At 30.5% G+C, this 26219-nt stretch overlaps 1 protein-coding gene across 4 annotated transcripts; it reads left to right on the top strand.

Moving 5' to 3' along the window:
- Window positions 1–260: 260 nt before the first annotated feature.
- Window positions 261–26131, top strand: LOC136339600 (uncharacterized). Of its 4 annotated transcripts, none has more exons than XM_066282984.1 (17): window positions 261–601; window positions 2651–2820; window positions 4543–4670; window positions 5185–5368; window positions 6758–6851; window positions 11074–11129; window positions 12897–13062; window positions 13673–13765; window positions 14160–14255; window positions 14308–14465; window positions 17144–17239; window positions 18446–18523; window positions 20819–20902; window positions 24245–24346; window positions 24408–24440; window positions 24855–24976; window positions 25049–26131. In XM_066282984.1, exons 2-17 carry the CDS (start codon window positions 2690–2692, stop codon window positions 25183–25185), a joined length of 1758 nt encoding a protein of 585 aa, XP_066139081.1. In that variant the 5' UTR covers window positions 261–601; window positions 2651–2689; the 3' UTR covers window positions 25186–26131. The 4 variants fall into 4 exon arrangements, with proteins under 4 accessions (XP_066139081.1, XP_066139082.1, XP_066139084.1 ...); XM_066282985.1 differs by having other exon boundaries at window positions 25119–26131; XM_066282987.1 differs by having other exon boundaries at window positions 24855–24986; window positions 25049–25083.
- Window positions 26132–26219: the final 88 nt, after the last annotated feature.

Raw genomic sequence — 26219 nt, forward strand, 5'->3', positions numbered from 1 at the left:
TATTTCAACGTTGCCAATTCTAGATTAAGAGAAGAAATCCTTACCTAATATATTCAATTATTTTTTTAATATTAATTAATTACAGTTACTATTCATATTTCAATTAAATTTTAATCAAACGCAAAGGACAAACTGAGCAATATAAAAATTTGCTATCATTTAAGAATACACTAATTAAGTAGGTAGTCATTTATACCGCCAACGTTGCCACATCTCGAATTAAAGAGTTTAAGGTTCGTGGATTCATATCAATATTTCGGGATATTGAGATGCAATTGCCAGTTACCAATGAGAATCAAGTTGTGTATTTCGAATTTACACAATCCAGTTAAATCTCGATCAAATAAGTTCCCTCCATTTTTAGTCCAATAGAAATAACCGTTTCATTTTTGTCATCCTTTGGTTGGTGGTTGATTTGCCCGCTCGCTCTTGTTTTGTTCTTGCTTAAAGTTCTTATAAGTTTCGTAAAGTTTACTTGTAACTGTAGTCATTACAACTAAGAATTTAAATAACTTGTTTTTTAATATTACAGATATCACAGTGGTGTATTAAGTTGTGTGTATTAAGTGTTAAAGAGTGTTTAGTTTCTATATTTAGAAAGGTAAATTAGAAATTAGTGATTGTGAGCATTTAAAACTATACCTAAACTAAGAGGTTTCTCTTCTATGAAACCTCTGTATGGGGACATTCTTTTGATTGTGGCGCTCATATTACCACTTTCTTATTTTTGTATTCAATTCTTTTGCAAAGAGGTGGTACGTTCACATTTCCTGGAACATGAGCCAGCATTGAAGGTCTCTCCCTGCCTGGTGAAAGAGTTCATATTAGCACATTCCTATGTTTATTCACCAATTTGGAATCCGCTTATATTTTTGTTATGTGATGCAGATGGTATCGTTCCCAATAAATTGAATATAAAAATGTGAACAAAAAGAATCAATCGCCAGATTTACTTTTTAAATGGAACTATCCACTCTACCTTTGTAAATAAATGCTATATATATTCTTTTGTGTACACTAGTCTATAGGTATACCTATAATAATATTATGAAGTGGCACCTATAGCAAAACTTTATTGTTTTTAAAAAATAAGAGTATAAACTTTTTTATTCGCATTATTTACTTCATTCAGTTTAAAAGTGTTTTTTGTATTTAAGTACTTATTTGCAACAATTTTTTTTTTTACGGGTAAGATTCATGCAATGCCTGATGATGTCACCAAACCTCAGAGTTGTATAAAAGACAAAGGGTATCAAAATAAATCAATTTGTTTTAAAATTTTTAAAGACAGAATAAGTACTGCAATCAGAATGGTTTGGCATATAGGAGCTCTTTTAACCGCTTAAACACTGCAGATCTGTAAATAATAGTAATTTTAAACAATTACTATTAAAGTTAATTTCTGCAGGTACAGAATTATTTTGGAAGACACTCCCATACTTCATAGCACAAACCTCAAGAAAAAAATCTTATGGGTTTAAATTCAGCAACCTTGACTATGACTTTGTCATATTGTACAGTCACCTAGGTCAGTTACCAGAATCCATATATAATGAAATTATTTATTTAAATTTCTATCTTTTAAATTAAAAAATCCAATAAATATAATTTAACCAAACTCACATCTACCTCTTACTGTTTATGAAGTCCCATTGCTGCAAATACTTATCTTAGACACACTGTAACATATGTAAATATGTACAGTGTGGCCAAAATTTTAGAAACTTTTGGATTCTATTCATAATTTTATAATGAACTGTCATAAGCTTTATTTGGTTTCAAACAAATATTTACCTTTAAATGCTCTTCTAAAAGCATATAAACAAAGTTCTAATGATTTTATAAATAATGGGAGAAAAATTATAATTTTAAGCAGAAAAAAATGAAGAAACTTTTGCTTATCTTTATCACTATGAATTTTCCTTGGCTAAATAGATTCAGATTTTGGCAATATATTTGAAAGGGTCAAGAAAATGCCTTGTGGAAAAAATTCATCTGATTAAATTAATAGATGCCAAGATGCCAAGCAGTTATTAAAAGGTCCACAAAATATTGAAATAATTCATTGATGATTTTCATTTTCATAAATATTTCTCCATTTTTGTTCTCATAAAAATTTACATTAATATTGTTTGCTCAGAATAAAGGTTTCTTTTTAAAAATGTTTTATTGCTGTTTTACCACTTATCTTATATTCATATAAATAAGTTAAGTTTGAATATTACTACACTGTGTAAAATTATAGCAAATTATTGAAAGTTTCTCTATTTTTGATTGGTACTACATATACGTATTTTTACAAATAGCTCAATTATCATTTTGTACGAAAATATAAAAATACATTAAAAAAAGGTTTTTTGAGAATTTATGAAAATTTCACTAAATTTGTAAATGTTTCGACATTTATAAATTATTTAGCTTGATATATAACTATTTTTTAAAGTTGAGGATATGCATCTGTTATTTTGTACCGGCTTAAACCGTTCTTGAATTACTTGCGACAAGTAAAAATAGCAAAAAATTGTATGTGTTGTGGGACTTAAAATTTTTCCATAACTTTAATGGATCTTGAATTCTTATTGCTAATGGAATTTATTAACTTTTAACGACTTTTAATGTATTCTTACTTATACTTGCCATTTTTTCACAGTGAAAATTTATCCAACTACAGAAATCATCCCTTAACAAGATGTTCTTCATAAGCACAGTTTTGTTTCCCCAACAAGCTGCACTAGTGAACGTTGCTTGGATAGCTGCAACCTTAGGCATAAGCCATGTAAAACGAAAAGATATCGAGAATTGCGACATACAAAAGTTATGGTTTGTATTACTATAAAGATAAATAAATAAATAATCTTTATTGTGTAACTTAAATATATCCGAATATGAAGGGTCAGTATTGATAATATGTTCTTTAAATTGTTCTCTAATCACAAAAACTTAGGTATAACACCTGCTTAATCTTGTTCGAACAGTTTATTTTACCTAATATCGGCATTCAATTCTGATAAATAATTATCCCTAAACTACATCCTCGGAGATTTCCTGGAAAAGTTAGTATATTTATCATAGAGTGGGGCGTTAAAACACTGAATTGTTTCCTACTCAAAATAGTTCCTAAATTTAGCCGAATTGTGCCGATTAAGCTAAGGAGTATTTAGCTAATTTGGAATAAATAATTTGTTCTATGAATTTCCAATAAAATCTATTTTATATGCCAATCAACTTACTGTTTCTAATTATAACTCGAAAAGTCACATGAAAAATGAGAAAATGATGCTTCACTCTATATCAAACTATTTAATTGACAACATACTTTTTAAAAAAATTTAAATCCATCATGTTAATATTTTTTATATATTATTGAATTTATGTATGTATGTTGTAGAGTTTTTTGAATATTTTTAAAATGTGATATTTCTGTGTTCAAAATGTTGTAATTTTACAAAATTTTAAATATTTTTATTAACTCTAGTTTTTTTATGTGCAGTTTAAAATTTAAAATAAAAAAAACAATTTAAGATCTTTGCAGCGCATGCTATAAAGATCATTGCCTCATAGAATATATTGAAATTAAAATATTGAAGATATCCTCAGTTTATACCATTTTTAAGCTACGCATATTTTACTATAATTCTAGAATATGCTATGCACTAAAATATTCTCTACGGTTCCCGTATTTACCTTTTTTGGATATTGTTGTATCTTTTGGGTATGAAATTATGTGAAACTAAATGACTAATTTCGCATTGTTGTTATGCTTACGGTTTCTCCGAAATATGTAGAAGTTTGTTGTAATGAAAAATCTTATATTTTGCTTTTTATTTCAATTCTTCAAAAAATTATATTTTGAACACTTCCTGTAGAATACGTAAAACAGCGATGTAAAATCTGTTAATAACAAATAACATAATTTAACATTTTTAAAGTAAGTTAAGTTACGTGTTCATTTAAAATCTTTTACCAGCCAAATTGGACATAAACATTTTTTCAAAGCGACCTTAGTGAACCATTCTTTACCCCTGAATACATACTTAAAATGCTACTTTGAAACATAGATAGTAAAAGTAGTTTCGTGACTATCTCTGAGGCAGTGGTAGTATAACACTGGACCAATTGTCATATTGCCAACACGATTCACGTAATAATTACATAATATGATTTATTTTCCTAAAAATGTTAGGCAGAAAATCTCTGAAATTATTATATTACTAACTTCATTTAACAGCATACGATTTAACTAAAAAATAATATTGCATTTTATGTTTGATAATACTCTTGTAGGTTAATAAAAACTCCCGTAATAAACTAGAAATTAAATCGTTATAGGTATCTTTTCAAATAACCGCAGGAAATCCGGCACTTGATTGAGTCCTAAAATTCATAACTTTGTCCTAATTTAACCAGCTGGTCCGATATCCTAGGAGTTCAAGATATCCTGTACAAAATCAGAAAGTTGATATAATTGGTCCAAGAAATATTAAGAGCGAAAATGATTAAATGGTTTGGAACTTTTTATAAAAATGTACATTCTTATTCCAGCCGTCAAATTTTGCATTTTATGAACAATGAATCACAAGATCCCCGCAAAAAATTTTCACTTCGTTTATCCACAACCCTTGTGGAAGGAGTCGTACTAGTTTTGCACGAAAAACCCGTCTATTTGTGCCGTGAGTACAGAAGTTTGTTGCTTGATTACTGGGGGAGAGTCTTGTACTTCGGAAATATTTTTCTTAGCACTCAATATCATAGACCAGATTTTAGTTTCGAAGATATATTTAAATAAATAATAGATAACAGATCTTATATGAATTTTGTACCTTAGGACAGGAGCTTTTAAATAATCTTCATAGTACTCTTACAAGTTTTCTTCTACTTTGTCCATCTTTATGGATATATTCAACAGTATGATATTTTAATTAACATTGCTATTCAAAATATATATTTATAAAAAGTAATATGCCAGTCACATACATATATTGGGCCACCTCAAGATACAAATAGGTACAGTAATCGAAGGAAGCCATGGGTACAAGACGGCACTTCAATTTTTCCCAATAATATCACAATAATAATTTCATTTTAAAATGAACTGCTCCTAAGTACAAGATGGTAGAAGGTGCAAGACTTCTCTACTTGATTTGTTTATTATGACCTGACTCCTGAAAATAGTTCTTTCTTAAGGCAATATTCAAGACTTGCTAATGAACTTTTCTAAAAGAAAAATCAAAACATTAGCCAAATCAATTCCTTTAAGAAAAGGGGAACGGGAAAGTTGGAATTATCCAGAGATCGTTGAAAAGAAAAAAAAGAAAAGGTCTGCAAAGCCGATTGACATCGACTACCTACTGAGTACTACCATCCAGAAGTAAGTACAAATTGGCGTATTTTTGTTCCAAGTTTTTAATCATATATCACTTAGTTATATTATTTTTAACAGTGGACCCTTACAAAGAGCGATAATTAAAAAAACCTCAAATAGGCTTTCTAATATCAGAACCATCTCTTGGATAACTTTATCTGTTTGTTTGTTGTTAGTCAGATATTTGATGATAAATAATAAATTGCTTAATCAACGCCATACGTTTACGGTATACGGCCTACTGCGAACTTTTTTAATTATCACTTTTTATATTTGATCACAAAAAAGAACGTGAAAAACAATTTCTGGCTCCAAAATTATGAATATCAAAATGTTAACTTACCACATCTTATTATGTGTGTGTATTCTTAAAATAACAATCTCATTAAGTTGAGTTAGATACACGGGGTGACCATTAAACAGCCCTTCGGATTGCTATGAGTTTATTTGTGATTTCATAAAAATCGATTATGGGGATATATATGAGACTAATGAAGGCCAATTTTATAAGTAGTGACAGCCCTACAGGGTGTCCTCAAAAAGCGGGGTGTCATAAAGCGCAATTTTTTAAAATGGGACCAGCTGCACTTTTTCACATAATAGAACCTTCTTTTGGGTTTGTATTAGTTCCTAGATTTTTTTTATCTTGAGATGTAGTGACGTGAAGCTGCAATGCTTTAAAATAAATTTTAGACATGTGCAGTTCTTAAAGAAACTAATATTACAGTTAGCTTAAGTTAAATTTTGATAATTTTAGGATATATGCTCGTATAAAATCACCTTAGCAGGCGCAAATACTCGCCAAATTCAGCGAAAAATATATACAGGTTGTCACAATAACAACATTAATTTTCATCTTGAATTTTCTTAATTTCTTCAAATAATATACTGTGTTTTTATGACGAAAGAAGAAAGAAAATTCCGTTTTTTTTTCATTTTGGTACAAAATAATGTCATATTCATCTTAAATGCCAATGGAATTATAAATTAATTTAGGAAAACCTGCATTTATGGCTAAGCGCCTGAATGTTTAGCAAGTGGTATTCGTACCCTTTGTAAGGTCATCTTACATGAGAGTGCCTCCTAATATTATCGAGATTTAACTTAACTTGACTGCGATATTAATTATTTTATGAGAGCTGCAGATGTCTAAAACATACGTCTAAACCTTCATTAGCCGCACATACATTTCCATAATTGACTTTTTAATAAACGCACGAAGAACTCATAGTAATCCTAGAGGTTGTCAAATGGACACCCTGTATGTATATATTTTTATATTTCAAAAAAAGAAATGTTTCTATCTGAGAAAAAGCTGTTTGAAAACTAATATCCTTAATAAATTTCTTTCTTAAAAATGAATTCAACAGTCAACCTCATCCTCTATTTATATAGAATTCAATCGGATTTAAATCAAGAACCGCGTGTTCAAGCTGATTTGCGTGACATTACTCTGAGAGAGTATGAGTCTGAACCGCGAAGAGCTCAGGTAAGTTTAACTACAAAATCACAATACCATCTAAATTCAACGATATAAGCCACAAATAAGTTATTATTAAAGTTTCCATAAAATCGTAGTCAACAATGGTTGTTATTTATCCAAATTCCTTTTCTAGTGAAGTGTGCTCAGCTTACGAGTTCGTGTCATTATAAATTGCTTTTTGCGCCGATTGGCATAAACATTGTCACATAAGGCATTAACTCCTATATTCTCCACTGAATTATAAGCTGAGGGTAATTTCAAGCGTGTCGTATTTTGATTTGAATTTACACTTTTACATGTCAAACTGTTAATTTAAACTACTTTTAGATTTAATTTCGGCTTGTGGAGTTACGAAAAATATGAGGTAAAAAAATCTTAATTTTTAAGCATTTGATATATGACTTTAAATTTCTACAGTTTACATATTCTGTCATCACAACAAGCCAAGATCTCAGTTGCTAAAATAGGAACTTTATTGAGCTGCATTACGTAACTTAATACATCTACATGTATTATGCACACCTACTAACAATTTTTACAAATTGATTTGCTGTATCCACTACAAACATAAACTTTACATTTGTAACAAGTTTTAAATGTTCTCCTGTTCATCTTAGATTCACAGAGAACATATCTTTTCCATTTGGTGCCTTTAGAAGTACCTGAATTACTATTTTATATTTCGTAAAAATTAATTTTACGTAAACGCATAGCTTCTTGTACATTAAGTTTCAAATTGGTAGCAGTGCTCCTGGTTCTTATGTGTGGAATGATGATCTCCTTAGTCACATCTTTTAGGAACATTCTGCGTTTGTGAGAAACATTATTAAGTTTTAAGTTGAATATAATTCAAGAATTTATCCCAGCAACATTCAACATATCGCTCAACAACATAATAGGCCAACATTTAGGGTAGAAACATAATAAAGCATCGCTCCTTGCCGGACACCTCGACGTTCATCCGGCCGTCAGACGAGGTGAATCAAAGCAATAGAATCATGTGAGAGCAAACCAACAAAAGTTGTTCACTGAACGTCGCACCTCGCCCCCTCTCATCGATAAAAAATAAACAACGAAATATTTTGTTTTCCAGGAGCGAGCTATTTGAGCTTTAAGGCACCTATACACGTACAATTCGCGGGACGACTGTTGTCGGAGAGACCAGGGCCTATCGTCCGCCGATACATGAAGAAAACTGAACGTGTGTAGTCCCGTATTTCAGTCCTTGGACTGCCGGCACAAATTTTAGTCCTTACCAAAATTTTTATCGTAAATAAAAACATAGAGTACGTGTGAGCATTCCTTGTCTATGTTATTATTAGAACTATTAATCAATTATCTGAAAATATCACGGGGTTTTGATTCTAAATTCCTCCTGTCTCTAAGTACTTTACAGTTACTAACAATCTTTCTTCTGAAATAATTGCTTGTCGCATTGATATATCTTTTTTTGTAATATATAATTCGACGAGATTTAATAAAAATTCAAAATATTCCTCACTGATTTAGAGATAATTTTTTAAGTCAGTAGCACTTGAATAGCGAAACTCCCATATCAATTCCATATGTAACAAGGTACTACGTTTTTGTAGCCAGTCCTTAACCCAAATTTTCTTTTATTTTCTTTTTTGATTTTCTCCTAATAGTACAATTATTGCAGCTGTACATTTTTTTAGAATGAAAACTATCATCCTAAATCGATCGTGTATAGCAAATTCTATAATAGTAACAGTTCTGTATCGTAAATGGTATAGAACTGAAGGTCATAATCGTTGGTAAAACTGTTCGTGTGTATCGACGGACGATGGTGGTCGGCCGTACCTATCAATCCGATCATGGACGGCCGGCTGACTGTATGTGTATAGGTACCTTTACTCTCTGATTGGTTCTCTCGACCGGCCGTTCCCTCTGCACGGCAACAGTGCACGTTGAATTTTATGAGCAGTAACCCATGTGTTCAATCTGATGGAACGACCCAATGTATTTTGAGGGTAGAAGAACCGAACGTGTGGTGCTGCTTGAAGGACTAGACTAAACTTAACATTAACAGTGCATAGTTAATAATAGCTGCAATAACAAGGCATTTGATGAATTACTATCACTATTTTAATCAGACATTTTGGACTATCTCTCTCTTTGTAAGAAACTAGATGAATGAATTACGATAAACGGCTTTGCAAACATTTTTGCTATGTTAATTAGCGGTTATGTTTTATTCTTGGCGGGGTGTGATGCTTCTCAATACAGGGTGTCCCAAAAACATTGGTACAAATTAGTAGGCGATGAAACAACGTTGAAAAATAATGCGGTTAAGCTGAACTTGTCTTATATAAAACTTGATTCTTCTCAATTTACAGCATGTTAAACAATTTTTTTTTTAATTGTAATTTGTCGATAAATCTTATATTTTGCGAGTTTTTGAGATTAAATTTTGCATAGAGGTGGTTTTGAGCACGACAAATCTATCTACAATATCTATTTTTAACTAACGTATAGGTAGCGCCACTTACGTCGTATATGTATTTAAAAAAACTAACATAACTTTTTAAGTAAACCTTATAGATTAATTTTTTATATAAATTTGAAAAGAGTAGACGGTGTTCGAGATATTTTCGGGTACATTTTTCTGTGCATTTTCCTCCCCTCTTTGCATATGCAGATTTCTTCAATAATCGCTTTTGTAATAAAGAAAAAAATGCATCTTTAGGAGCATCAGTTAATTTGTTTCATTTTGATCCTTCATGAAAATTCATAACACTCCTTTGAAGCAGTCTCCTGGTTCTTGCAGAATCTTCCTAAATAGTTCCCATTTTAGTTATCCTTCTTTTCCGGAAAACGTGGTGCAGTACATTTCTTGAAGTAGAGCTTTGGCCACTATTTTCGATATTATATGCTTTACTTGCAGTATTTTAAGTTTTAGCTCCATTATCACACTCACGTTTGGCGCTAAAATTATAATTATTATCACTTTCTTCCATAGGCTCAATACGTTCTTCCTGACTCATGTTCATTTACAAGCGAATCTACATCCAACATATCTTATGTTATTTTCTCCAATTCTATCTGTTGGCGCTGTTATAGCAATATTTACCGTTATGTGTTAAAAAAAGAAAAATTGTTTCAATTACGAAAGTTTTCATGTTTTATTGAATTCCTATTGGTCTTATGGGACATTAAATTCAAGGTAAATCCAGTCACATGTAAAAATAATTATTATTTCCATTTTACACAAAACGACTGAGCTAAAACAGCAAATAACTCTTCCCAAGCCCTTGTTAGATTGATTGACAATTAACAGAGAATTCACAGATTAACAAATGTCTATTTAAATTCCCTGATACTCATGTGAGCATTGTTGCCAACGCAATATTACAAACCATTAGAGTTTACAGTGGGTTAGAGTCGCTCATATTATGTAGAGATGTATGGCGATAAACAAAAAATAATCAAAAATTACAGTAACAAATTATTACCAATGTAAATATTATGACACGCGCAATGCAATTCCAAATAAAATTAAAATGGAACAGTTTTATCAGAAGTTAAAATATTGTTTGGATCGGAATGGCTCATATCATGCATCAAATGATTAAAGCCTATCTAGTAAAAATTTTTCGTTATATAACTCTGAAAACCGATCGTTTCCCAGTTAGTTAACTATATTATAGAAACAACATTCCCATAAGTGTGGACCTGTCACCTCAACATGTACTTTGTTAAACTAAGTGCGCGTACAACGAATCATAATTCACAGAATAAACAACAGTGCCAAAATTATCAAGTTAAGTCCGCTTTAAATAACAAAAATATGTTGGTGCACATCACAGCGAAAGAATGATATGCAAAAACCATATTCCTGTTAATTATCTTCAGAAGGTAATTGAAAGACTTTGTGATTTTTCTCAGCATTTTCGTGCCACTTTATTAAGAAACGAAATGCGACTTACATCCATACAAAAAATTTTTAGGCACGCACGGTTAAAAGCTCTTCAAAAGCATTATGAAATATACTATTTGGTCTTAGACATTGAAATTTTTACCGCAACTTACCGATTACACGTGAGCATACATTAATTTAAACCGTAACGCTAAATAAATACAAAATATAAGGAATATAGTTACATATAATTTTTTCCCAATAACGATCAAGGACAGATAAAAAACTAATTAAACTAAAAATTTCTTATTAATTCCTTATATAATTTTATATTCCTCTTACTTTTCACAGGAATTAACCAGTATTTACGATGACTTTGGACCGATGGAATTTCCACATGAAACCGCGTAAGTGATCACATTTGTGTCCTTTAAATTAGTACCTTTATAGACTTGTATGTAACGGGTACAAATGTAACAAAACTCATCAAGTGATATTCTAGTGTATTGACAATCTTAGTTCTTCACTATTGCAAGCCGATTAATTTCCTCTGTATAAATAATGAACACCAAATGAGTGATTTTTTAATCACTTTGTTGAAAAATGAATAATTTGTTTATTTTATATATTTACTTTGACTCAGAGTTCAAAACCAAATCTATTTTTTTACTAAATTTCTGCAATTATATGCTTTATTTTATGTTTATTTATGCTTGCTCGCAAGTTTTTATCTCAGAATTTTATTATTTATTTCATTATTTAGAAATTAGTAGATTAGAAATTCGGCAAATGTGAAATTTAATTAGAAATATGCTAAATTTCTATCATCATTCAGGCAAATACTCGGAAATAATGACTGTTGCACTAAGCAATTGTTGTTCCAGCAATTCCATCCTATTGATTTAAAGGTCTATTGAGTTAAAATGTTTTTAAAAATTGCTTGGCATATACGGCCATTTAGCACATTTCTAATAACATTTGACGCATGCTGAAATTAACATACAGAGTGTTTCGAAACAGTATATCAAACATTTATGTAGTAAACCCGTAGATGATATTAATAGACAGAGTTCATATGAACGTGAGTCGGTCTTCAATTTCTGTCTAAAATACAGAATGATAAATAGAATTATTTTGTATATAGTACACATATTCAGGGTCATTCATGGTAAATATCCTATTAAATGTTTATTGGGATCTAATGTAGTTGGAGATCTGAAATTTTAGATGCCGATGTAATAGAGTTTTATCAGTTCAATTAAAATATTGATATCATTACGAGGTAGTCAGATCTATGTTTAACTATCGGCAACTTTGTTATTTTAAATGGCATACTCTGTATTTTATTATACTTTTGAATTGCCCGGAAGATTGCCGGTTAATTCGACGTTATTCACAATTATCTGCACACTAAACTATTTTCAACTGATAGCACCTGGTAAATTCCAATGTGAAAACTCATTGGTTTTTTTTTAGCACAGAAATTTCTTTTTATTCAACAAACAAAACTTGTTTTCATCTTAAATCTTAAAAATACCAAAAATTAAGCGAGTTACAAAAAAAATCAAAGGACAAGAAAGTTGTATTTTTAATTGTTTTGTCCGATACAAATATCTCGTATATTGATTTCCAAATTGGAAACGCTATAGTTAGAGATTTGGTAGTTTCCAGTAAAATTGTGTGATGAAAGTGTTTGCTTTTTATCTCAATTCAAGTTTATTTGGGGTACTCTACTTGGTATTTTTATTCTTTAGTGTCCTTTACAGAATATTAAATATTATACTAATCTCGTTATTAGGAGCTATAAGATGTTTCACATATTAATATCAGCTGAGAGATGCGAATCGCGCGATGCGTTTTTCGTCGTGATTAATTACCGCATGATGCTCTACGGCAATATAAACAAACCTTTTAATTTAAAATGTATTTCCATATTTTTTTTGAAGCAGCATTGTACGAAAACTGTAACTCGCTCAGTACTATGTGTTGGAAAGCTTAGAAGTTAAATTAGTGTTACCCAAAGTGCCCGCTCTAAATTTAATTAAAATAAAATTAAGTCGATGCTCTGCATCTTATTTCTTATAGTTAGCAAATAAAATATGAAACCATTGTCCTTACTGTGTTATCCTTCACACTACTTAAAATTAATTATTTCCATTTTCGGGACATTACAGTACGAAGTCTTCAATTCAGCTCGCACCGGACACGGCAATAATTTCGCAACTCCCATCTTTACGTTCTCCGAGAGCACACCAAGCAGCCGCGGCAGAAATAGCGGAATCAGTTACAGTGCCAGAACCTTTAAAGTCTATGCCGCCACCTCAGGAAACAGTATTTCAGGTATTTTTTACCCCACAGACATTCAGTAATTATGAGTTTCACACACAAATTTAACTTGCACCAGCAATTTTATGAATTTTTGTATTTAGGGTTGGTTGGGGTTCATTAAAATAATGTTTCTTTCTAGTCAGCCACTTCGGTTTTGTGAGAAATTTCAAATTTTTACAATTTAGGCCACTTCGAGTTAGTCAAAAATTCTTTCATATTTAGGTTAGCTAAGGATTGAGTAAAATGCTCAGTTATATCAGTTTATTTTATTCAAATATCGATTTTACTTAATTTCACAATGTATACACATTCTAATCCATTTCTAGACTAATTTTTACGATTTGCAATAGATACACACTTAACATTTATTTGTCTACGATAAATATTTGCAACTACATTTTTACATTGCATTTTGCAGTTATATTCACTGTGTTTATTTTTAGTGATCTTTGCTAAAACAATTTATTATACTTTTATATTATTATTGTATTTTGCGCACTTCATGTTCACAATGTATTTCGTACTACTTGAAGTAAAGCCTCATGTTTGAAATTTAACTTAATTTATCTTTCTTCATTCTTGGTATTACTGACAAATATCATTAATGGAAAGACATTTTTAGGAACAAATACCAGAAATTACTTTACTTCCTGCATTATTGACACCAGCTGTAGGAGATTTTGATCAACCAGATGAAGTAGTTCCAGAACAACAGGTATATACTTTTACCTCGCAACATTTTATTAAGTTTCCTATTTTTCTATGCTAACCAATGACACACAAAAAATGGATTTAACAAACAGTTGTTGGTTTGCTACTGAAATTAGTCCCTTTTTTCTTTTTTTTTCTCTTTGGAGAAGAAGCTGGTCTGTATTGTTACCCCTGTGATGTCATGTCATCGTCAGAGATGTATCATGAACTAGCACAATCGGCGCATACATAAGATATAAGAGATAATTTTGATGCCATTTCCTTCGACTTCACAGTTATGGATTACTATCATATTTGTTAAAAAATTCAGTACAAAATTGTAAAAACGATGTTACATCCAGTACTTCTAATTTATTCGTGCTAATTTAGTTATAATTAATACTCAACATTTTGGATAGGATGTGATGGCGAAGAAGACAAAAACAAACGCTGAGCTATGGCACGTCAACACCAAGAGAAAAAATAAATTTGTTGCCATAAACAAGAAATCATTGGTAAATTGTTCTTTAACTAATGCTAACTTCCACTGCCACTATTTACGTTTAGGATATTTTCGAAAAGGCAGAGGATTACTTGACACTAATAAATGCGATAAATAGCCTGCCTGATTTTATTTTTCTGGATCATTTTGTTACTCAACCAGAAGAATTGGAGTTAGACGAACCGCGAGCGCAGGAGAACAGAAGCACCACCTCCAGAATTGGGTAGGTTGTTTTCACTGGGTTTTTTATATACAGGGTATTCACAATGTAAGGAAAGTTATTATTACGGAACATAGGTGTATTATATGGCAAGAACCTGCACGAAAAAATGAAATTTCATAGGTATTTTCCCTACTAATACAAATTTTTAAACATTAAAAACACTTCCATAAAGTACTTCAATACTTCCAAATTAACTTGAAAACGTGGAATCGTTACTATTTTTGTTTTGCACGATGGAAGAAAAAACTTTCTAGAGCCTATTATGACAAAAATCTAAAAATCTTCATTTCGTACTTTAAAATGAGATAATTGTATTAAGTAGATCATTGAAACGGTTTTTAAAGATCATTTCGAAAATTAAAAAATTCGAGATGGAGTTTATAAGAAAGTTTAGAAAGTTACCAAATAGAACTCGAAAACAAATTATGGTAAAATTATTTTTATTAATACGACATCACATTCTACTAGAAAACACACTATATTAGGTTAAAACGAATATATCTATTCATAAAAAAATGATTGTATCATGATAGTCACAAAAAAATGAAATATTGCTACTGAACTATATGATATACAAAAAATTGGACATGTCATTACATTTTACGTTAAAACTATACGAGAATCTATTTTTTTATCTCTCAATAACTTGTTGGATAAATGATATACATAGAGTGTGTCAAAATGCAAAGTCGTTTTACATACATCACATCTACACAGCCAAGGTGGTAACGACTTTTCTGTCACTGTCAACTTTTGTTTCATAAGAAACGACCAAGCAATGTAAATCGTATTTATCTATCTTATATATATATGTATATATGAGAATACACATAATATAGATTATACCATTAAAAACTTTGCACCCGGCTTTTTTTGAACTACAATCAAAATTAGAATTTGCCGAATCATATCGATTTTGTTTTCGATGAAGACATTTTAGAGTTAAATGCAATTTTACTCTAACAACCTCTTTCTCAGAGATGCATTCAACTTTAGAATCTCAAATATCACTATAAGTTGAATGAAAACTCATTTGAAAGAGTCTTTCATTTTGATTGTCAACAAAGGATTTACTTTCAATTTCGGATTATAGAGTATCCCATTAACAAAAAAAATTCACAAATTGAGCCTGTAACGATTTTTTGACAACTTATGCGTTAAAACTAAGTTATATTTCAATTTTTGCCCTATAATAAGCTTCAAAATAAAATTCAATTATGTTAATCATAATTTTGTCTGGTTTTTTACCAGAAATACCACTATGTGCGTTTCTTCTTCATTGAATATGTATTTTAACAAATTGTAAATTACATCTTATAACTGTCGGGTAATATCTAGGTTACTGAAACATATTTGATTATGTGGTTGACTATATGCTCTATGTATAATGAAATTAGCACTACTCTGTGCTTCGACTGCAGGGTAATTCTAAAAAAACGTTAGAATTAGATAACAAATAGTGGTCAAATTCTTGGTTTCTATGAAAATTTGCTTCATGTTACAATTCACTGCACATTAATGAGTTGGACTCTTCGACATAGAAAAGAAATCTGTGTTTTCCGATCTAATTTAACTAATTAATTAAAACTAATTTATCAATAAGTGAGCCGTGTTCTTAGTGCTTAAATGTAATCACTATCTGGTAAGACAGAGTTGAGACCCTGCTCCTGAAAGGTAAGTTCTCTGGAATTTATTAGTATAGGATAAACGAAAGTTGTGAAATATATCATGATAACTGAAGGTCAAGTTTAGATCAAGAAGCACGCATTTCTTATCTTCGGTGTATATAGGATGTTTTCCACTACTAAATTTGATAAAATTGCAATAAGCTTACTTAAATTAAAAATGAATTATATCAGAAACACAGGAAATAAAACCCGTCTCGAATCAAAGTCTCAATAATGATATTTCATTTAGCATTTGTTTCTATGGCAAAAATCTTCATTAACTAGCTAGGCAAATAATGATCCATATACGTGTTTATTAATCTATTATACAGACAAGGAAAGAAAATGCTTTTCACAGTCATTTAACACAACAAAAAGTGATGTACTTTAAAGCTAGTGGTGAAAAAAGAATGATCTAAAGGAATAAATGTAATGTAAAAATAATTTTTTGTGATTGTACAGGCAGTAATAAGTTAAATTTCCATGTTCCACTTGCAATTACTGTCGTTATATGGATATAAAAAAATATATAACATTTTCTACTGGGAAAATTGGCGAAAAAATAATGAAATCTTATTCCTGACTATCTGCTCAATGTCAATAAAATAGTACGATGACACACTCTTTTTACACTAAATTTGCTAATAGAAAACGCTATCAAGTTAAACACTCAAATATACATATATTTCCTTATATATAATATATAATACTTTATGTCAAAATCTAGAAACACATCAGGTTATTTACTCGTATGCTCATTTGGACAATACGTTTTTAGGAAGCCTTAGTCTTGAAGTTAAGATAAGTTTATGTAAATGTCTTTTTTGGTTGCACAGTTCGAATTTGAAACCCTATTCAAACCTAAATGTCACTTATCAAAGGTAATCGTTCATGAACCCCTTAAAAATCCCTAATAAAAATCCTTAAAAAATCCCTAAAAAAGGTCAATATAATTACGACGATTACGATTTACACTATTTGTAACTTACTATCACCGTTTTTTCTTATTAGGTCTACTAACCTGGCGTCAAATCCCGCAACACTTTCAATGGAGATTCAGTCCATAGGAGAATTGCCGTCCATTCCTCAAAAAAGGTGCAGCGAACAGTAAGTGTGCGAACAAACGCCGTAAATGCAGGGTGTCCCACCAGCAACCGCCATTAAACGTTTTGGGGAAACTATGAATAGCAAAGTTATGAAAATTTAGTGGTTTCCTAAGAGTCTTGAAAAGACTTCATTTAAAATATTTTCAATGGCATCAGATTTCCCATTTTATCGGAGGTTAACACTTGCTTGTTTATTTTAAATGAAACACCCTATATTACTATTTTTTGAATCCTACGTTCAATTTTAATACAAACTTATTAATACGTTGACTTTCTTGGAACTAAAAATATTCAAGATATACTATAATTAAATTAGTTTTATATAACTAGCCTTTTTTATTCAAGTGTATATGACTTATGTCACATAACAATGGTATTTTGCGGATATTTCCATTTTCCATAGATACGTTTATCATATTCGCGTAATAGCTTAAAATTAGAAACGTACTATCCCTGCATCAACTTATAAAACAAGAGTACCCAAAAACTATGCAACTTTACTTTAAGTGATTAAATGCGAACATACTTTCTTTTTCGACGTAGTGTCATAATACTTACATAATACTTACTAAAATAATAATAGGGTTTTCATTTAAGATTTTTAAGTTTGTCTAATTTTTTTATGTCTAAATTTACTCTATTTTTGTAGACACCCTATAGAAAATATTACATGATGCTTGGCAGCATACTGAAATATGGATCTTCCATAGTAGTGTGGCAAAGACTTACAAAATACATTTCGTTTGTTAACAAGTTTAAATTCTGCAGACATCTATATCTATCACTTTCAACATTGAATTTCATACATCTTGAAAACTATTAATTCCAACAAAGACAACGTATTAATAATTTTATATTAAAATTTAACAATTGATCTAAAACTGCAATAATATATAAGGTGTTCCATTTAAAATAAGCTAGCAAGTATCAATTTTCGGTATAACTCTAAGTGTGACGTCATTGAAAAGAATTTAGATGAGGTTACCCCAAAGTTCTTGCCAAACCACTAAATTTTCATAACTTTGTTATTCAGAATTTTCTCAAAACGTTCAATGGCGATTCCCGGTGGGACACACTATATTGAAGTCGCAGTAAATTAGTTTCTAAGAAATGCTTGCTTAATTTTGCAATTATTGGCATTATGCTATTTACTTTGGCAGAAGTTTATTTATCTGGTTATAAGGACCAAAAGTGATTTCTTTTTAAGGGACAACACTGTAGCCTACTCCATGCCGCTATTAGCCAATGAACTTGCCTTTGCAAGCCCATCGAAACGACCGAAGGTGTAAGTATTCTTATAATTTATAACGTCTTTCCGAAAAACGTTAATAAATTGTTTCTTAGAGGTAAGGATACGATATTCGTGTTTTTCTATTAAATATTTTCCAATAAAGTGGTAAATCGATTCTGGGTGATTTGAAATTGGGCAGTGTATCGACTAGAACTCTGTACAATGGTTCGATTGATCCGGAATTGATTTATTCTACGAGTATGCGGTACAGTTGATTTACCGCATACAATTTAGAGTTGAAAGAACCTCATTATGGCACATGTCCCATAAAATGTTTTACTTCCTGCACATCAAAGTGACATCTGCCATTGCAAAAACTTTTTGAGTATTAAACAATAATGTATAGAGTAATGCATTTCACCACACCTGTGGTTATACAAATTTTATCGCACGATAATGTTGAATTGTTTAACAAAGTTAACACGTATAGGCTCATAGGTAAATGATTTAATAAAAATTAAAAAATAGTATAAAAGTTCAATTTTTCTAATGTTAGATCCTGTGTGCATGTTAGTCTTCGATTAAATAAACTTGGTCCTTCTGATTTCAAAAATGCAGGGTTTTGTGGTATTATCTCTAAGAATTTTAAAGTTATATTGGTTTATTATCAAAATGTATTAAACAAATCACGTTAACTTCATACTTGTATCTATTACAATGAAGAAAGTTAATTGTCTTGCTTATGAAGCCCAAATATGTTTCTGTGAAAATTATTAAAAATAATTCCGGGAAAATAATTATGGATACATACATACATATATGATAAGGATAGAAAAATCGGCATGAAAAAATCCATTTAATATAAGAACAATGTACATGATTTTTCATAACAAAACTCGAAATTTTACGCTGTAGCTATTTTTGCTTTATGTCAAATTTCTTTAAATAATATTTTTAAATTCTACGTCTATCAGTATACAAAATTATTTTATTTAATTATTTTCATTAAGTCTATATAAACACAAAAAGATAGGGTATTCAGTCCATACTATGATTTTATATCTAAAAGATGCGAAAATGTTTACTTCACTTAATTGCTGACAGAACTCACTTTTGTGTTGTTGAAACAACTGCTATCCGTGTGGGGATAAAGTACCGTTTTCTGCACTTTTTGGCTAAATACCTATTCTATCCTGTGGAAAAAAAGCTAGTAATTATTTTTTTCTAATTATTGGAATCATTTTACCACCACAGAGCAAATCGATTGATATACTTTGCGTTTTATGATAGCATAATGACTTGACGAACGAAACGTATATAATATATATATATATAATATATATATAATAAATATATAATATATATAATAAATATATAATATATATATAACGAAAAATGCATCTAATCCTGATGATGCATGCGAATTACCTTAAAATTATTTTCCGTTAAAAAAAATTAAGTTTTTCAAAAATAATTATTAGTAAAGGTATAACAATAAGTTTTCAAAATCAGATATTATTTTGACTATTACAACGGCAAAGTCCATAAACTAACAGCATATCCACCATTTCAGAATAAGTGAATTTATTGGCCATACTTATGGATATTTACAGGAACAAGAAGCGAAACTGACAAGAAAAACTGAGGGCTAAATAAAAAAAACTGACTTTTGAGAAACAAATTCAAGTGTTAAAATGTCAATTAAAAACATAGCCAACTGAGTTATTTACTTAAAAGCGCTAACGCAAATATGCAGCGCATTAAAATTATGCGTTTTTCTCCAAAACCGTTGCTTCTAGCGACGTCAATAAAGTATACCTTTTCTAAGTATAAAAGGTAGGGAAAAAGGTTTTTAAATACCAAAATAATATACACCGTGGCACGAAAAAGTTACAGAGATTTATATGTGTCCTAATGGTCGCTTGTGGCGCCCCCTAGAAGAAACAACTAAATCGTTAATAAATTTGAATTTCGTATCCTAAAACACCCTCAAATATGAAATTTCGTGAAATTAACTCAAAGAAATCGAAAGATATTAAAGAAAATGTGATTTTTTTTTTCAACTTTAACACCCTGTAGCTCCATAATTATCAACTTTTGGACTGAGGGAAGTTTAGTTAAATCGACTTATTTTCACTCAAACAATCTGCGGTATTATTTTGGCCACGTAATTCGAGGACACCCTGTATTTACTGTATTACATAGAGCTAGTTGTGAGCTAGTTTCCATACGAACAAAGAGTTTAACCAGTACTAATATTATTTCAACGTTTCTATGGAAATTAGCCCTCAGCTTTACGATGAAGAATCACCCTATTCGTAACTAATTCTTTATATATATGATATTTAGTGTGACAGTAGAAGAAGTCAGAGAGGCTTTAGACCTAGAAGCGTTAAGTGAATACGGACCACTGAAAGAGCATATAGATTCCAGGTTTGTATTAAAAAAAAAACTATGGTATTCCTTGATGTCTTTTTGGGCGGTTAAACGAATTCTAGTTCCTGCATTTGTTTTACAAAAACTTCTTATTTAAATTCAGAAATAAAGCACAATTAAAAGTGCTAACATCCACCAATGAGAGTTTTCCTCATACATACGCGGGTATAGAAGATGTTAAATATAGTATTTGAAGAATAATATATTTAACCGTAATTATTCACATGTCAAACAAATTTAAGGTTTTATAACTTTAAAATAATTTTGACGTTTCCACATTTTTTTAATATGTACCAATATTATAAGTCAAACTCGTGGCTGACTTATCAAAAAATGCTTTAATGGCTATAACTCATAGATTTTCTGAGAAAAATACTAAATATAATACATGGCTGAAAAGGACATTTTATGACGATTTTAAAAATATAAATAATCGGTATCGCGCCTATACGAAAATAAAAAATTTACCAATTTTTCTCCGAAAGTAAGGATTTAACAAAGAAACTGGGAATACTGCTAAGCAGTTCTCAAAAAGGTGCATTAATAAGGTAAAACTTTCGTTCCTCTAAGTATAACCGTATAAGAGTTACTTGCAAAAACAAAATATCTCGGATATCTTTGTAACCATTTACAATTTAGCCGGTATAAAAAACAGATTATTAATTTGCTTTAAATTGTCCAACTTCTTCCCAATTTAAACCATTTAGTATCTATTACCGTTTCCGAGATCCCTATGCTGCTTATCCTTATCTGAGACAGACTGTATTGCTTTTGAAAAAAGACAAGAAACTGAATTTTACAAAATATCAAAACCTATGTCTGCTAAAGATCAAATATAAATTGTATCGAAGTAAAAATACCAATTAATGAAACTATTCTAGAAAACTTTCAACTATTTTCAGTCTGAGATAATTAGTAGCTTGACTTGAACATCTTTTTTTTCCATTCAAAAACTCAAAGAATACAAATTCTACAGTACCCTTCAAAAAAAATTACTATTTTATGATTGAAAACAATGGGTCCACGACGCTAATGAATTGAACATGTTTCATTAGAAACACACAATTAAGCATTTCCAGTCTTTATTGTCGCGTGTATTATTTAGCAAGGTATATCTGAGATATGTCTTAGATCTTGCAAACTTACAAGAAATACGTTTCAGCTCTTCACGTATCTTTCGCAGCACTGCAGAATGGAAAAGAAGTATTAAAGGAATTTACTTCTAGCTTCACGCATTATCTAACCAAATGCAAAGATTCAATGAGCCGAATATATTGACAGGCTATGCACAAATTCTTCGAATGATAGAAATGTTTGCATTGCAGAATTAAAACCAAAAATCACTTCACAACAATTTGTCATGTTACAGATTTATTTTTTTATGCGCTTAAAAAGGTACCCTGTATCATACAAGGTATTCTAGGGAAGAGTGTTCACTCTAAATATATTTTCTGTTGTTTGTTAAAAAAAAACACTAGAACACATCAAATTTGATAGATAGCGACACGTCATTTAGTGAAAAAGTTGTTTTCGACATATCATCCCTTTACCTTTGGGAACCTTTCTTTGAAATTTTCAAATTGAAAAGAAGGTTGTATTATACTTCGGTTGAAAGTCGTTTGAATTTTACTCTCTACGTGGTGAAACTTTGGTTTTTTATTTTTGTACGTTCGTCATGCCGAAATTACACAAAACCAAATAACTTGATTTTAACCATGAATGTTAGTGTGATGGATGCCGGAAGGGTGCAGTTAGACTCAAAACATCTCGACGTTCCAAATGTATCAATAACAATAACATTTTTAACGTTCCATTAAAATAAATTAATAAACCATTATTTTTTTAGAGAAACGATATCTTAATATTTTCCTCTGCACTTAATGGTTTGAGTACTTCGTGACAAGACATTACTTTGCACTTTTACGTCTAACTTTTACGTATAAACCGTTTTAATCAAGAGAAAATCAAGATTGTGGGTATGTATAAAAAAAACAATAATTTTGCAAAAGCAGCAGCTCGTATTTTCAATTTAGATCATCCTGAAAAAGTGGTATGCCACCTTTATGCATCTAGGTTAATAATTAAATTCACTGAGACTGATTTCGTCCAAAATAAAAAAAAAACACGAAATTGATCAGTCAAAGAAAGATAATGAAGTTCAAATTGCAATTCTGAGACATTCAAATGAATAACAGAACCTATGTACGAAAGATTGCTAAAGAAAGCGGTGTTTCAAAAAGTACTGTTCATAGAATTTTAAAAGAAATAAAATTTCATCTTTATTTCATAGAACTAGTTCAGGAATTGAATGAGAATGATTTTGAAGGTCGATTAGAATTCTGTCAATCCTTTAGTACTATGCTAGATTTGACATTTGTTGTGTAATCCGACATTTTTTATGAATCTTCGTTCTATTTAAATGATGAAGTTAACAGACGTAATTGTCATTACTGGAGTGACGTCAATCCTCACTTCTTCCGAGGCACTCCTATTTAACAACCTCAAAAATTGAACGTTTGGACAGAGATTTTGGGTGATCACATTGTTAGATCATTTGTCATTCCAGAAAACTTTAAATAGAGAAAACTATCAACAATTTCTACAAAACGTCATATTTCCCATATAACTGAATTCCTGAACAAAATCTGGACTTTTCATAAGAATTCGTTTTTCAACAAGATGGAACACTTCCACACTACACTGCTGCTGTCCGATAATATCTAGATGAGAATTTTATTAGATAGATCAGCAGAAAAGGTCTTTTCTGTAACGAGGGATTTTTCTTATGAGTACATTTGAAGACCAAAATCTATAACACACAATCTCATTACCTCAATAAATTACGTGGCCGAATCGTCAAAAGGTGCAAGTTAATAACATTAGAAATGTTAGATAATGTGCAATGACGTTTTGAGGATCAGCTGTTCATGTGCATAAAAGTCAATGAAGGTAATTTTCAGCATTTTTTACAATAAAATAAATAAAATGTCAATAAAAATGATTAAAATAAAATTATTTCGTTTTTGTTTCATTTCTACAAGACCGACGTAGAAAAATAAAAAATAAAAGCTTCACCATGTAGAGAACAAAGTTACCTCTCATACGAGGTATAACATAACCCCTCTTCCAATTTGAAAATTTTAAAGTGGTGATTCTCACTGGTAGAACCATGACATTTCGAAAACCAGTTTTTCACAAATTGATGGCCCCCTCCGTGTTAAAGTTGATGTGTTTTACCGGTATTTTTAACAAATAGAAAAATGATATTCAAGATACACGCTTTTTGATAGGACATCCTGTATAATATTCAATAAATTTGATAAAATGTCTAACATTTAGCGTGCCAATAAAGGAAATCAGACGGGCACTAGAACAAGAGCTGATCGAAAAATCCCAATCGCCACAAGAGCAGCCATATGTGCATGCTTCTGCTTCTTCCAAGTAAACCCTAAATAATTTATTTCTCAATTATTGTATAAAACGACACGTAATTAATTTGCAGATCACCGAGAAATATCGAATTTGGAGTCCAGTGGTGAGTAGTTTTTGGTTATTAATGTTAGCTAATTTCATGTATGTACCAGATGTCCCACCTTAATGTGCAATATCATTTTTCTTATTATATCAAATAGAGGGAAAATACCAATGGGAAAGATGTAGCAATTTTCATTGAGTAATTCGCTATGTCGTTTTTCTGCATTGTTGGAAATAAATTTTAAAATTTTCTGGTTGGAAACCCTTTTCAATAATGCAGGTAAAAACCGGATTTGTCTCCACGTCATTTACTTAACTGCCATCAGCGTGCGGTAACGTATCGCTTTCCGCACTTGTTGAAAAAATAACTATACCACATTTAAACGATTTTTCAAAGATAATCATTTCCGAGTTTTCTTCAACGACCCAAAAAAATTCAGTTTTCAAATCGAAACTAAAAACGAAAACTATTAAGGGCTAGCAGAATAATGAGTATCCTCGCCATTCATCCCAAACTCAGGCCCATCGAATTGTGTAGCGCTTTGAATGAAAATCCCACCAAACTAAACATGACAAGAATTTTTGCTGCGGTGTTAGGTAAGTAATGGTATATTATCAGAAAAACATTACTATTTTTTTTTGTGCTTACGGCTTATTTTTTTTCTGCAGAGCTCAGAACAACATATATAATAGATTCCGTTAAAACACGAACATTAAATCATGAATTTCACATTTGTAGCTTTAGCCAAACATCAACACGTTTGTCTGTTTTCGAAGGAGAAGTCGAGCGAGTTGGAGTTCATTGAATATGGACCCGTACAGTTTAACTCTCTCCTTTGGTAATGTTGTAACTTTTCCCAAAGGTGTAGTAGATAATTGAATAGTAATTTTTGTTATATGAGAAATGAGAATAAAGTTTTAGTTACGTATTTAAAATGCTCATATTTCCCGTTTATATGTTTTTAAGAATAGCTCATACTAAACGTTTCGATGGTCTGATTTGTACTGAATATACAGCGTGTCCGTTTCAAGAGCCCCAGCGTTGGAACTTCATTTTTTTTATGAGATGCAAGGTCTGTTTAAATTAGCAGAAAGTTTCGCAATTTAAAACTTATTAGAAATAGATTTTCAAATCGACAGTGTTGTCAATATCGTTCTCGATATATCTAACGATATAATATAGTATTTTTTTCGTATTTTACTTACAAATTTAAAATTACATAAAATGACACGACTTTAGCCAAAACGTACTTAAAAAAATTTTCGGAGTATCTTACGCATTGTTGTTAATTTTCTTCTATTACAACAAATTGCAGTATATGAATTGTAGCTTTACATCTTATTACGACTACCATATGCTATTGTCACATATACTTTAACTATAACCTGTGTGTCACGTCCTGGAAACTTATTACAATAAAAGAAAATTGTTAAAATGTAATCAGAAAAGGCCCTTATAAACGCTCCAATAAAATCCTTTTATAATGGGCCTTTTTTGATTAATACCAAAAAACAAAAAAAAAGAACGAAATTAGTTTTTCACTGATGTTAAGAAAAGTATTTGAAAACGTATTCTTATTTAATTTTTCTTTGCGTATTTGTTGTTCATTTAATCGTGCTTTCGATGCCGAAATCCTAGTGATAAGGAGTGTAAAACGGGCAGCCTGTATACAGTTTTAGTTACGTGTTTTGTAATTGTATGCGTATTTAATTTTCCTTGTACGTTTTAAGAATAAATACTTTGTTTATGTACGTATATTGGCTATTTCAAAAGGCTTAATTTACTAAAATAACAAACCATCACAAGAATTAGAGATTTGCCAATGAACCAATTGATGAA

The sequence above is a fragment of the Euwallacea fornicatus genome, chromosome 6 (assembly GCF_040115645.1).
Source record: "Euwallacea fornicatus isolate EFF26 chromosome 6, ASM4011564v1, whole genome shotgun sequence".
In the NCBI taxonomy this organism is placed as follows: domain Eukaryota; kingdom Metazoa; phylum Arthropoda; class Insecta; order Coleoptera; family Curculionidae; genus Euwallacea; species Euwallacea fornicatus.

Bases quoted from the DNA above. Each gene is read 5' to 3' on its own strand.
- LOC136339600 (XM_066282984.1), top strand. From the start codon at position 2,690: ATGTTCTTCATAAGCACAGTTTTGTTTCCCCAACAAGCTGCACTAGTG. The intron at 4,671-5,184 runs GTGAGTACAGAA...TTCTTTCTTAAG, and splicing joins AAAACCCGTCTATTTGTGCC to GCAATATTCAAGACTTGCTA. The intron at 20,903-24,244 runs GTTTGTATTAAA...TCTAACATTTAG, and splicing joins AAAGAGCATATAGATTCCAG to CGTGCCAATAAAGGAAATCA.